The sequence below is a fragment of the Equus przewalskii genome, chromosome 2 (assembly GCF_037783145.1).
Source record: "Equus przewalskii isolate Varuska chromosome 2, EquPr2, whole genome shotgun sequence".
Taxonomy (NCBI): domain Eukaryota; kingdom Metazoa; phylum Chordata; class Mammalia; order Perissodactyla; family Equidae; genus Equus; species Equus przewalskii.
In genome coordinates, this window is record NC_091832.1 from 115,664,074 (window position 1) to 115,677,102 (window position 13,029).

The 13,029-nt window shown below is 43.6% G+C and overlaps 1 protein-coding gene across 10 annotated transcripts in view; it reads right to left on the reverse strand.

Annotated features, from left to right (window-relative positions):
* Positions 1-422: 422 nt before the first annotated feature.
* Positions 423-13,029, reverse strand: part of EGF (epidermal growth factor) — an 81,331-nt gene continuing 68,724 nt past the window's right edge. For 4 of the 10 annotated variants that reach the window (XM_070611713.1, XM_070611716.1, XM_070611711.1 and 1 more), the window contains 4 exons: positions 9,638-9,805; positions 6,285-6,402; positions 3,346-3,454; positions 423-1,288 (listed from right to left, as the gene is read on the reverse strand). In XM_070611713.1, coding sequence (XP_070467814.1) covers positions 1,056-1,288; positions 3,346-3,454; positions 6,285-6,402; positions 9,638-9,805 — 628 coding nt within the window. In that variant the 3' untranslated portion in view covers positions 423-1,055. Of the gene's footprint in view, positions 1,289-3,207; positions 3,455-6,284; positions 6,403-9,637; positions 9,806-13,029 lie in introns of all 10 variants that reach the window. The other 6 variants (XR_011537785.1, XR_011537784.1, XR_011537786.1 and 3 more) reach the window with 2 other exon arrangements.

A 13,029-nucleotide genomic window follows, 5' to 3' on the forward strand; every position in this document is an offset into this window, starting at 1 on the left:
GTATCAGCTTGTGTAATCTGTGGTAACAATGTCTCTGCTGCAAGTACGATATTTCAATGGAATACCTTGTAAAATTTTACTTTATAACATTAGAGAGATTTCAAATATATATATTTTAAAAGAGTAACAATAAAAACCTTGGCAAATCACTTTGGTCCAACTCTAACACCGCCTTCACTATCATTTATCACTTAACCATGTATACAATAAAATGTTTATGTTTTAGGGTGATTTTATTTAAATAATTAGAAGAAATTGCTGTCCAAACTGAAAACAAATCAGGCAATTTGCTTACAATCTCATATTCAAAAATAAGTAAAAATTCTCTGCAAACATACAAAGGCAGAATTTACATTTTCATTAGGAAAAAATCCTGTGGGGGAAAGGATAGTAATGACCGAGAAACACTGAAGTCTCTTGGGTAATGTTTTAAAAATTAAATGTTTTTATTCAAAGATTTTAAAATAGAAAAAATAAGCGTCTAATTCTGACGAAATCAGGCTATAAATTAGTACATTTTTCATTCCTTTATCATAATTTATTCTGCAAAATTATCAGCATGGACCACACCAACGATAAGTTAAATGCCTACAATGTATCATAACAGTAATTTTAATATTCTAACCATCTCATGAGATTGAGCTAAATGTTCTGTCCAGGTAAAAGAAATTACCTTATAGCTGACCAAACCAGTATGATTGCCTGCTTTTAACTCCAAATTTCTTCTGTGGCTGCAGGAAAAAACACCTCTCTGTATTGATTATTGAAGCCGACATGGTTTACAAAGCACCTCCATTGGGTTTCTAATGAGTTACCTAGTGATTCGCCCAGTTGCTTTCACTTGAAAATGTGAAGCGGGACTTGCTTGAAGGAAGAATCGAAAGCACAATCCATATTTGCCTCTAGGACGCTGAGTATGTGATTAGTCGTAGAGATGGTAGAACCCAAATCTGTATTTTTCTTCTACTTTTTGAAACGTAGTATTACTGTCCACCAATACAGTTTGTTCTTCTTGACCTTCCTTTTCATTCCAGTTTTTACTGAATCAGCTCCATTTAGAGCGGTGGATCTGGGGCTCTCTGTTGCCATAACGGGTTAGCTGACAGGAGAGAATGAGGCTTCTCAACCCCCGTAGCAGCGGGCCGTGCCCCATAGGAGGGGAGATGAAAGCTACACTCCATTGCCTGGGGCCCGGAGCCTTTGCCACTGGACGGTGGAATGCAGCAACCTTGTTCTGTGCCCGTATACATCTGGGGCTCCTTCCTCCACGATGTCTGTTGCAATGACCCTACACAAAAGAAAAAAGACATTTCAGTATTCACACAATTTACAATTTTCAGCAAGAAAGACCCTAATAGTAGTGGAGAGTAGACCTGAAATATGAGACCCAAAATGAATCCGTTTTCAAACCATTCTGGACACAATTTATTTATTTATTTATTTGATGAAGATTAGCCCTGAGCTAACATCTGCCACCGATCCTCCTCTTTTTGCTGAGGAAGACTGGCCCTGAGCTAACATCTGTGCCCGTCTTTCTCTACTTTATATGTGGGACGGCTACCACAGCATGGCTTGCCAAGTGGTGCCATGTCCGCACCCAGGATCCAAACAGGCGAACCCAGGGCTGCCGAAGCAGAACGTGCACACTTAACCGCTGCACTGTTGGGCTGGCTCCTGGACCAAAGTTTTAAAAAATTAAAATAGCCTTGTTGGTTGAGATGATTTAAAGGACTATGCCGCCTGCCATTGCTCCTTAGCTTTCTCTGTGTACTTCCTCTTTCCTCTTTCCCCATCTGGACCATGAAGGACTTGAGAGCAGAGCTCAGGTTTTAAACACATTTGCATTCCTATCCCTTAGCATGGTGCTCTGCACTTAACCTGCATCAACTGATGCTCGCTGAGGTTGATGAAAATGGTTCTACAGTCCACCACTAGTAGGCCTGGGTTTTATTTTAATGGGTTTTCTGGGAACAGACAGGGCATTGGCTCAGAGCCAATCCTGATCTTTTATCTCATTCTCCACTCTACCTGCCCACCGCCCACCTCTGCGTGCATTTTCACCACCGTCATTTACGAGACAGCAGGATGTGACTGGGGATGGGAGCACTCATAGTGGGAGACGGTCATGTGAGTGGCCCACAGACATGGGGCAAACTATTTGCAGTAGAGTAAGTAAAAAGAGAGACGCTCTCATTTAGTTCTGAGTACTCAGCTGGGTCCTCGTTCTTTTCTGAGTTTAACCATATCTTGTCAAATCATTGTGCTATTGATTATTTTGCAAAATTGCATTCTATGTACCCCTAAAGAGGATTACCTTCATAACAAAGAATTACGTGCTTTTAGCACCTCAAGAAAAAGTAGCATGCGACTACAAAATATTCATTACTGTCTAATAATGCTACCAATAACAAGGAAAGCCCAAGCCACTTTCGAAAATGCTGAATGTGTTCATTATCCAGGTAACAACACTGGTAACAGTATATATATAAAACTATACTATTTATTGCAGTTTTAGTATTCAATTCTTAAGTGTACCTTAATATCCAAGGCATTCCTCAAATTCGGAAATAAAGTTGTGCTGAATTTAGGTTACACGGCAACATATGTATGAGAGGAATTTAGAGTGAGGTTTTCAAAACAAGAAGCCTGTGTACTCTCTATAATGAAATCTGAGGAGGAGAGTATAGCAAGAAGCATATTTATGAAGGGCAGGTGTCAGAAAATATAGATGGAGCTGAAGCTCGTCTCATTAGCAGCTCAAGTGTGACATCAAAGGGTGTCTAACTATTGTTTTCCCTGAAGCAGACTGAGTTCCAGAGGGCCTGAGAACCTGGCTCGGCTCTGCAGCCCTCCTCCCAGTGGCCTGCCTGGACTTCACAGATGGCCAGGCATCCGGCTGAGGGCCAGCCCCTGGCAGGTATCTTAATGCTCCCAAATCCCGAGGAGAACCCCCAGATCAACATAAATTCACAGGAACTCTTCCTACTCGAACATGGGACGCATTTTCTTAGAGCCATTTATAACTTCACTGCAAGTACCTACGGCTACCAATATCGGGCCCAAATTGCAGGAAAGACCTCAAAACCCAACGTGATTCAAAACACTCCGTGTACTCGCTCAGACTGATCAACAGCAGACAGCGATGGGATCGGAGTTTCGAATGAACACGGTAACCTCACGTGAGACAGGAATCCAGTCCAAATTTACTTCTCTAAAGCTCTAGGGCATTCCAATACAGCCCGGCGGCTCACATAGCGTATATAATTTAACTACTGCGTCTGGGCTTAGATGAGACTTGTCACACGCAGGAAAGCATTCAGCATCCAGGTAAACATAACCATTCACCAGGCTCCAGGGAGGAAAACTGGCCAACGTCTGCTGTCTCGCCGTCCTTGGGGTGCACAGGTTGATCCCCACTCCTGAGGTTTTGCTGTTGTTCCTTTATAACCACAAACTGCAGAGAACAAAGGGAAGAGAGAGGACATTATTATAATTCATAAACTATCTCAACACACATTAAATAAAAGCCTATGGCTTCATCACATTCATCCTATGGAAGGCGAAAAGCTGAAAGAAAGGCCCTGTCAAATTTCTTTCTGGCTAATGACAGATTCCATTTTCAATGAGAAATCCTATGTCACTCTCTATTAAAGCAAGTAGGCATTACCGATATGTTTACTGAAGAATTTGTGCTAATTTTGGAATCCCACATTTTGGGTCATGGATCCCTAGGGACTACTTCTTACTCTAAGCAATCCAAGAATCTGTAAGTGTTCTAAGCATTGCCCACAGGCCAGACAAACGATATCTCATATACGTGTGTGCCCCAACTTTTCAAATACGTGTGTGTTTAGTTAATAAAATTAATTTAAGTTCTGAGTAATCAGGGCTCATTCGTGAGTAATAATAATTAATAGAGCATCTACTGTTTCGCAGTGATCCATGAAATGCTTTTTCATGGTTGAATAGCTTGGGCACCAGAACTCTAAAAGGCAGGCCCAGAAAACAACAACATTTCTCTTCGGTCAACAAAATGATTATTGTTGTCATTATTTGTATTGTCCCCAAGGGACTGGGCACTTGCAGTGCAGGCTGACCAGAGTTCACTGGTTCCCATCCACACTGGATAGATTAGATATTGAAAGAGATCCATGATAAAAGGGAAGAGAAGAGACCGCCCCGTGCCCAGGATAAAGGACGCAGTTTGGCTAGGTCCTTCCTTGCCAATCAGCAACCCAGCAGAGGGACTGCCCCAGGGTTGTGGCTGATTGTCCTCCATGGGTCTAGAAAATGACCCTCCACAGGAAGGAGCCCATGATCAGAAGCACCATGAGAAAAGGGGAACCAAAAAAAATCTCCTTGCTCATATTTCCCTTGAGAAAAGTGTAGGAAGGAATAACGAGTGGAGTCAAATAGGGAGAGAAATGTTGGTGATGGAAGGATGAATCCTATGAACCTGTGTTTTCATTTTCTTGTTTTCCACCATACTAATCTTGCTTTGCTGCCACCTCCTCATTAATGGTCTCCTAGTGGCAACCTGTCACAAAATCAATACATGACCTGCTGTTTAAGTGCACATGCCCATTATTTCTGGCTCCAGTCAAAATCCAGCCCCCGGCACGGCAAACTTTCTAACCACATGCCTCTCTGTCAGAAGAACGTAGATCCCAGAATTCTGGGCTGAGATGAGGAAGGCAGCTGATGGAACCAGATTTGTTTCTGCTGCGTCTGCTCGTGGTCTGGGTGCTCAGCTCCCTCCCCTGCTCGCTGGTGTCTGCAGCAGCAGTGGGCGTCCAGGCCAGTTCTGACAGTCAGGAGGACAGAACTCAGCAGCCCCAGGCCTCCCACCATAGCTCGGAGCCAACAAGCTGCTCGTGACTGTGGCAAGTGTTCTTGATTTTTTTTAAAAAACTAGATATACACAGATTGTGTTTCTCCTTCTCTCCCATGATTTAAATAAGATGAATTAAACTTGCTACCCAAGACCTGAATGAAATACCATACAGACTGACAAGTGCAATCCGGGTAATTTAGAAGTCCGCAGAGTCATGAGGCCTCAAAGCATTGAGGACGTCCTATAGCCAAGTCCACCCAGAGTCACACACTGATGGAATCCCTTCAGACGGAAGCCATCTTAGAGCGCATCTGATCTGAACCCCTTGGTGTCTTGAAAAGGAAAGAGGGGTTAAGTGACTTGCTGAAGATTAGATAGCCAGTTGACAGGAGGGCAAGGCCAGAATTCACATTTCTTATTTTATTTCCATGTCAAGTTCAACCAAAAAATAAGTATACACTGAATGTCTATAACAGGCAGGGACAGATGGTAACATGCTGGTCAAAAGCGTAGCCACAGGAAAGCTATTTTCTGGGAATGCAGGAGGTGGAGGCAGGGGAGTGGGAGAAACGATGTGGGGAGGACCCCAAATGTTGCCTTGCCCCTCCATAACCTCTCCCTGACAGCCTTTTCCCTATTTGCCCACAAGTTTCAGTCCCCTAGGGACCAGCCATACAGTCCAGCCTCTGCCACAATACACATCACAAATAATACCAAGAGCACACACTGAACCAATCAAGCTATCTCTGACAGGGTTCTGGAAATGGAAATTCCAAGTTTCAAGAGAGCTTAGCGTGTCCCAAGTCTGCCCTCTAGAGCTCTCAGCTCAATTACTGAAGAGGGTGATCTATGGGGCATCTTGAACTTCCCAGTCACTACGCATCTTGGAAGATGCGCCAGCTGGCCAGATAAGACACAAGACACCCGGTTAAATTGGAATTTAAATTTGAACTTTCAGTATCGGTATGAATTTAACTAGCTGTCCTGTACTTTTATTTGCTAAATCTGGCAAATATTTTGCTGCTCACACTTAGGGACTTAAAATGTGTGTGAGAAAAGAAATATTAAGAAAATTAGGAGCATAATCTTGGGCTTTTAAGACATCTATCTGAAAAGGATCACCTAATAATTGGGAAAGACTTTTCACATACACATAGAAATCTAAGTTACAGGAAGAAATTACATGCTGGGAAAAGAAGATTCCATAAACTTCTTATGCCATTAAATTAAGGCACTATTTTAGCCTGTCTGATTACTTTGATTTAGGACACAGCTCACCCCAACCCCCCGCCCTGGGCCTCCCCATATTGTGGTGTCGGCTAACATCAACACCAGCTGGAAGCTATAACAGACTCCAGTCTCCGTTCTCTGAGTCTATAGTTCTCTGAAGAATGAGAACTGGGATTAACATAAAACCAATTTCTTGCTTCATGTACTTTGGTTGTATTACCCAAGGTTGGGGGCAAGAGGACATGCCAGCCTCGCTGTCTGCAGGCCTGTTGCCGCTCATATCTCTGCTTGACTCTTCATAAGGATTCTTTGGATTTTTCAATAGCAGCTTCTGAGCCCTGCAACAAAGCCAAAATGTGAGACAATCTCAAAACAAAACAGTAGCCCACTCAATGATGACCACGGACAACAACCTCTGCTACCGAAATTTAGGAACTTAAAATGCACAGGAGAGAAGAAATATTAAGAAAACTAGGAGCTTAATTTTGGGTTTTTAAGGCATTCTTTTCTACAGAACTTTCCAGATGATGTGTTCCCAAGGTTCTGTGAGATGCATCCATGGACAAATCTATTGAGTACTAACTATATCCCAGGCAGCCTATACTGGGATACAGCATGAAAACCAACAAAGTCTCTACCTTAATGGGCTTACAGCTTTGTGGCGGGGGGGGGAGGTGTCTACAGAAATAGTATCACAGAAGTTGTGGGACACACACCATATTAGCTCCATTTCACAAGTGAAGCCGGGTGGCTGGAAGACAGCAGTGACTCACCCAAGGCACACAGTGACCAAGGGCAGCCCAGGAGCTGGGTCATAAGGACCCAAGGCCCAGGTTCCTTCCACTGGCCCACTGCAATCTCCTGCTCCAAGGCATTAGAGACAAGAACACAAGGAGTGGAAGACTCCACAGAATACTGTCTCCTAGTCGCCAAGCCAGGAAATAGACTAGGTCTCCTGCCTCCAAACCCAGTTTTATAAATACTTCCTTGTTTGACAAACATTAAGCACTAAGGGGGGAGGGGGTGAACGGGAGGGAAATTTAGTGTCAGGTGGGCTCCCTGTCCTCAAAGCAGCAGTTGTGAATTTGATGTAACGGGTGGTACCAGGAAATGGTGTGGGTTATTCGTATTTTTAATCAAAGGTGTCAAGGAAAAAATTGAAGCAAGTGGCTAACATAAACAGTTGCAAAGTTATAGTTGGGGACAGAATACTTCCTGTTGATTTCTTACGAGGGGGTCCTTCCAAGAAATCAAGATTCATCAAGTAATAATATTGCAATACTTAAAAAGTTATTTAGTTCCCAAACTTCAATCTTTTGAGAGATAACCAAGACAAATAGCATCAAACACTCAATCTAGACAAAGCAGGCCAGGGCTGCTACAGGGGAGAAATTAACTGATTCTAACTCTTTTGGTTTTTTCTTTTAAAGATTGGGACCTGAGCTAACATCTGTTGCCAATATTTTTTCTTCTTCTTCTTCTCCCCAAAGAGCCCCAGGACATAGTTGTAGGTCCTTCTGGCTCTGCCATGTGGGATGCTGCCTCAGCATGGCTCAAGGAGCAGTGCTAGGTCCACACCCAGGATCCAAAGTGGCAAAACCCTGGGCCACCCAAGCAGAGAGCATGAACTTAACCACTCAGCCGTGGGGCCGGCCCTGATTTTAACCTTTTAAAGAAAAGCACCCAACACGCCCAGCTTAAAGCTCAATGCGAGAGCTGTGTCTCTTGGTACACTTCAGCGACAGGGCAATATTCAGACCGCATTTTTAATGAGATCCTATCAGAATGGATATGGCCGTGGTGCCAATGTGGTCCAGCACAAAGCTGGAAGTCTGCATTGCGGTGAGCAGCCCCGCTGATCAGACTATGGGGAAAAGAACTGCAGATGCGTTCACAAAGAGCTTTACAACTCTGGATGCATTTCAGTATGAAAAAAAGAGTTCTGATGAATTTTCTTTGTGACGAAATAGTCCCTATCACTTCCGATTTTAGGAAATGGGGAGTCAGACGCTTCTTTGTGCACAAAGTCTACAGCCATGTTTCAGCTGAGCTGGCCTTCGAATTCTAAGTATAAAAGGCCGGCAATCTGCCATTAATTCAGGGCTCTGAAGAACATCAACCGAACATAAAACGTACCGTGTCTCAGCCCACAGAATTAAAAAAAAATACTTAAAAATTATGGCACACATGAACCTAAGTTTCTTGTTTCCATTTTTCTACACCACTTGCCAAGCATCTACTTTTCTTCTGGCATTCTGTCCAAAGGGATCAAGCGATGACTATTCAACATTCTTTCTACAAACCTCCAAGATATTGAGTGAATTCCAGACTGAAAAGTACAATGGTTACCGATGAACCTCTGAATTAAAACTTCAGGTTTGTGCCTGAGCATCCTGTGCCTCGAGATGGAAAAGGGTTTGGAACGTGTGACTCTTTGGGGGAGACTACAGCTCAGGGAAAACTGTAATAACAGACAGCATTCATTAAGCCTTCTATGCCAGACCTACACTAAACTCTTTACTTAGATTAACTCAATTAATCTCACAATAAATCAAGTACTATTCTCGTCCCCCTTTATAGCAAAGGAAATTAACGGTTAATAACAAAGGTTAGATAATGTACCTGATGTTATTTACACATGGACTGGGGCTTTAACCTGTGCACCCTGACTCCAGAGCCGTGCTCTTCGCCCTACACTACAATACAGCAGGATCTCAGGCGAGCTCCTCTTGGACAACAGGCTGAATTCTCCATAACGCAAGGCAGCTGCCACCTGAGGGGGTGGTGTAGGACCAGTACATGTGGTTGGATCTTTATCTGCAGAGGCTGGTAGCTATTCTGCACGTTCCCAGAGAACTGGGACCTATTAGTTAAGTGGGTCTTAGGTTGTTGGGCCATAAAATAAGATTGAATGAGATAATTCAATAAAGTCCCCCTCAGCCCAGAAGTGTTACAACTGGCTGATTTTTGTACAGCACGAACTAAAACAGTGCGTAAAATGCTTCCAGTATTGACGACAGTGGAGGAGGATGCTCTCCTACTTTCTGAGAAATGGAAAATGAGTAAACAACGTGATGCCCATTCCTTTACCCTAATGTAGTGGGTTTTTTAAAATTAAATGTATAAATATTATTGTTCCACAGTTTTTAACTTTTAACTTGAAATTACTGAAAACACAAAATCCAAGAAGCAGAAACTTCCAAATTAGGGAAGACACTGATTTTCTTGAACAAAAGCTAATACTTTGTGGGAAATCAACTCAGTGGAAGGCAGCCATGAAAAATTACAGCTAGGCAGGCTGTAGAGGGGAAAGCATGTGAGGCTGAGAGAGAATAGTGGAATACAAAAACGCGTTATGCTAAACAACAACCCCATAAGCTAGGCAGGTGTGTGGACAAAGACTGGAACGGACCAAGGTAGAATAAAACTACTGATTTTTCAGAGGCGTGAAATCCTGGGCCATTGTTTTTCTTCTACTGTTATTCCACTTGTAAATGCAAGTGTGTAGAAGACACAGAAGGTAGGTGTTCCCCCGGGAGGGACTGGAAAGTTCCAATGAGAAGCAAAGGTCACCTGTGGTAGTGAGCCCCCCACAGGCCCAGCAGCAGCAGCAGGATGAGCACCACCATGCAGACGGCCACCACGGTGATGCTCCGGGGCCACCCGTGGCCGGTGTGGCGCAGTTCCCACCACCTCAAGTCCTGGTGCTGACATCGCTCTCCGACGTAGCCAACAACACAGCTGTGACAACACACAAACGGAGGTCAGCAGTCAGCCCTGGCCAAAAAGGCTTCTGTTTTTCAGACTCAATACCCAGCTGTCTCTGCACCTCTGCATTTTCAGACTCAGCTCTTTGTAGCATGTGCAAAATCCATCAGGGGCAGTTCAAAGCACTCTGATTTACAAGTTCACGCAGCCTGGACCTCCCCCTTGGGTCTGTTGGCCCTGGGATTGATAGCGGGTTATTTGTATACTGCCTCTTTAAGAATCGATCAAAGATCAATTTCTGTTAGGCTAAAATCCTAAGGAGCCACCTTCAAGACCAACACAAAGCAACTCTGCCCTAAGAGCCAAGAGAATCTTTGAACAAATGTTTGGCCAGATTGCAATGAGTATAGGTCAAAGGAAGGAAGAATTTGAAGGCAGAGTCCCTCAGTGGAAACCAGGCTCTAAAAGAACGTGTCGTCCCTGAACAGGAAGCACAGCCTGGTCTGCGGAGGAAACATTTTTCCCTTTTTATTTAAAATCACTGTAGGCCCAAGAGGAAAGGTCTCAGTGGTGACCACAAGCATTTGCCTACTTTCTTCAGGGGGGAACTAAATGGAGGAAAAAGGAGGCATTCACCGACACACATCCTGCTATTTCTTTTGTGAAATTGTGACTAGAATTACCAGCCACCAACACACGCTGTGAACCTTCAGATGACAGTAAATTAAGCAATGCTGCCATCTACCGGGAACACACGCTTCCGGGAACTGGGGGGAGCTTGGGTAGAACGAGTATATTCTATTATTCTTGGCAAGAGCATAAACTTCTAAAAAATATCCTGTTCAACATTTTGTAATGCTCACTTGTTAGGGATTTCTTCTCTGTGGCCCTGGATCAACTATCTATCTATCCATGTCCCCACCTTATTCCAGAAGGACTTGAAGGAATGAATACACGGAGTCCCCGTGGTGGGAAGAGGCAGCACGGAAGAAGCACTAGACGAAGCCCCCGAAGGTCTAGGTCCTACTCCTAGTTCTGCCTTGAGTGGGTCACAGGGGCTCCAGCGGGTCACTGTCAGTGAGAGGAGGGGAAGGAACGAGCATCTGTTGAGCATCTTACGTGTCTGATGCTGTGCTAGGCACTCTGACTCATTTTATTTTCGATGACACATTCCCATTTTACAGATGAGGAAAGTGAGGCTAACAGGGGTTAAGTAATCCGTACGAGGTCACACAGTGATGGCAGGTTTGATTCAAACAGTTCTCTGATTTCAAAGCGTGGGTTCTCTCTACTACACAGGGCTACTCCCAAAAAGCGTTTCAAGTTCTATGCACCTCTGAAAAGCTATTCTTCTGGAATTGACCATGCAAGAGACAACAGGATCCGAGTGTAGGAAGTGCAAAGCACTACCAAGTAATTCCAGGCCTTCCTGGATACTGTTTTATTTCTAGCTATAGGTGGTTCTAGACACTTGCTATCAACGCCTAGCAGCCACTTTTGAACTGTTAAATGTTAATGGGCCACACCTCCGATCCTTTCAGAGATGTGAGGGTCCCAAGGCATATACCAATCACGGGGCAAGAGTCGTGGGGAGCCACGGCAGGCTGCAATATCAGAGCCTCTCCCAGCCTGTCAGACCTGGAGCAGTCAGTCAGCACTTCACAAGGGCAGGCCACACACTCCTAGCTTTTTGGGTTACTAATTAGATCTTCTGTTAAACAAAAGATTTCCTGTCTCAATAAGTTTCAGTTTCCTTGGTCAAACAATTTCAAGAAATTCTGGACTAAACAAAGGTCAACAAGACTTTCTCATGCGCTGCAGTGTACCACGAAGCCAGCCTTGAAGGCTAGGGGATGCAGCGTTTCTCACACTGATTAGACTACACGCCCCTTTCTTCAGGAAACATCTCATAGCGCCTGTGTTGGGGGAATCCTGGCTGAAGAAGACCTGCCAGGAGGGTGTGGGTTGGTTCAAAGGCAGACGAGAATGAGTGAGGACCTCTTCTGAGCTCAGAAGGTGGGGGACTTCTGAGAATCTCCAGACCAGGGAACCTTTGAGGAAGACCTTGGGCAAGGAGCCTTCCAGTGCTCACACATTCTCTGCATCCTGGGGCAGCCAGGGGTTTTCTGTATCTGAGGAGACCTTCTGTCGCCTCCAAGCCAGAAAGGAAGATGGCTCTTTCTGAACCTGCTCGCTGCGTTGAGAACACTGCGCGCAATGATGCCCGTACAGCGTTTCTAATCAAAGTCGGACTGGTAAGTGCTCCCTGGAGATGTGTTATCATGGAATTAAAAACATACAAGGTGAGGTCATCGGGGCAGGAGGAGGGAAGGGTTGAATGTTTGATTAAACCACAATTTTACTAAACGTAGAATTCAAAAACAAAGTTATGATCCAGACGAATGGGAACTGTGGTGATATTTCAAATATTGCTTTTGATTAAAAAATCCTTAAATTTGAGTGTTTTTTCCAGTTTAAAGTCATTTTTGTAGCAACTCATGTTTAAAACATTACCACGGTAACATGATATTTTCATCAGGATTTAACAACAGAAAGAAAAGCAGTATGCTAAAGAGTTCGTAAATCATTTAACGAATTGACACTAACAGATCAAAACAAAAACAACATTCTGAACGCAGTACGTGAGCCTGCAGTACCCTTCAAATTATGATGATGTCTTTTATAATCCAAAGTTAAAGTATCAGAAAGAAAAACAAACCACGATGTAATAAACGAGGACATCTGTTTTCATAATCTCATTATTTGGGATAATAATAAATCATGAACAGGCAAAAATTTGATCCTTATTATCAAAATCAAGGATAACTATTTTAAGTGCTAGATATATCTTAGGTCAGAAAATTGAAGTGTGCACATATGAAATGAAAGCAGATTTCCATCACAACTGAGTCATTTTTGCTAATATTCATGAGCATTTTTCATTATCTTTGTCAGGCAGACATGATTTATAATGCAGACGCACACACTTTGTCATAGACTATAACTTATTCGGACATCTATTTATTTTTTGGTATCTATCAATTTCCTCATATTGCCTTCAAAATATGAAAGTAATTGAAAGTAAAATTTGACACAAGATATTGGGAGTGTGGTTTTATTAGAGCTCCGGGGGAAGGCCGTCCATGAGAGCAGTGAGCATGGTGGGCACAGGGGGGGCGTGCCTCTGTTCTGGGGCTTCCTCCAACCTACTTTTTAGGTTGATGTTTTGCCCCTGTGAAGCCACCGTGGGGACAAAA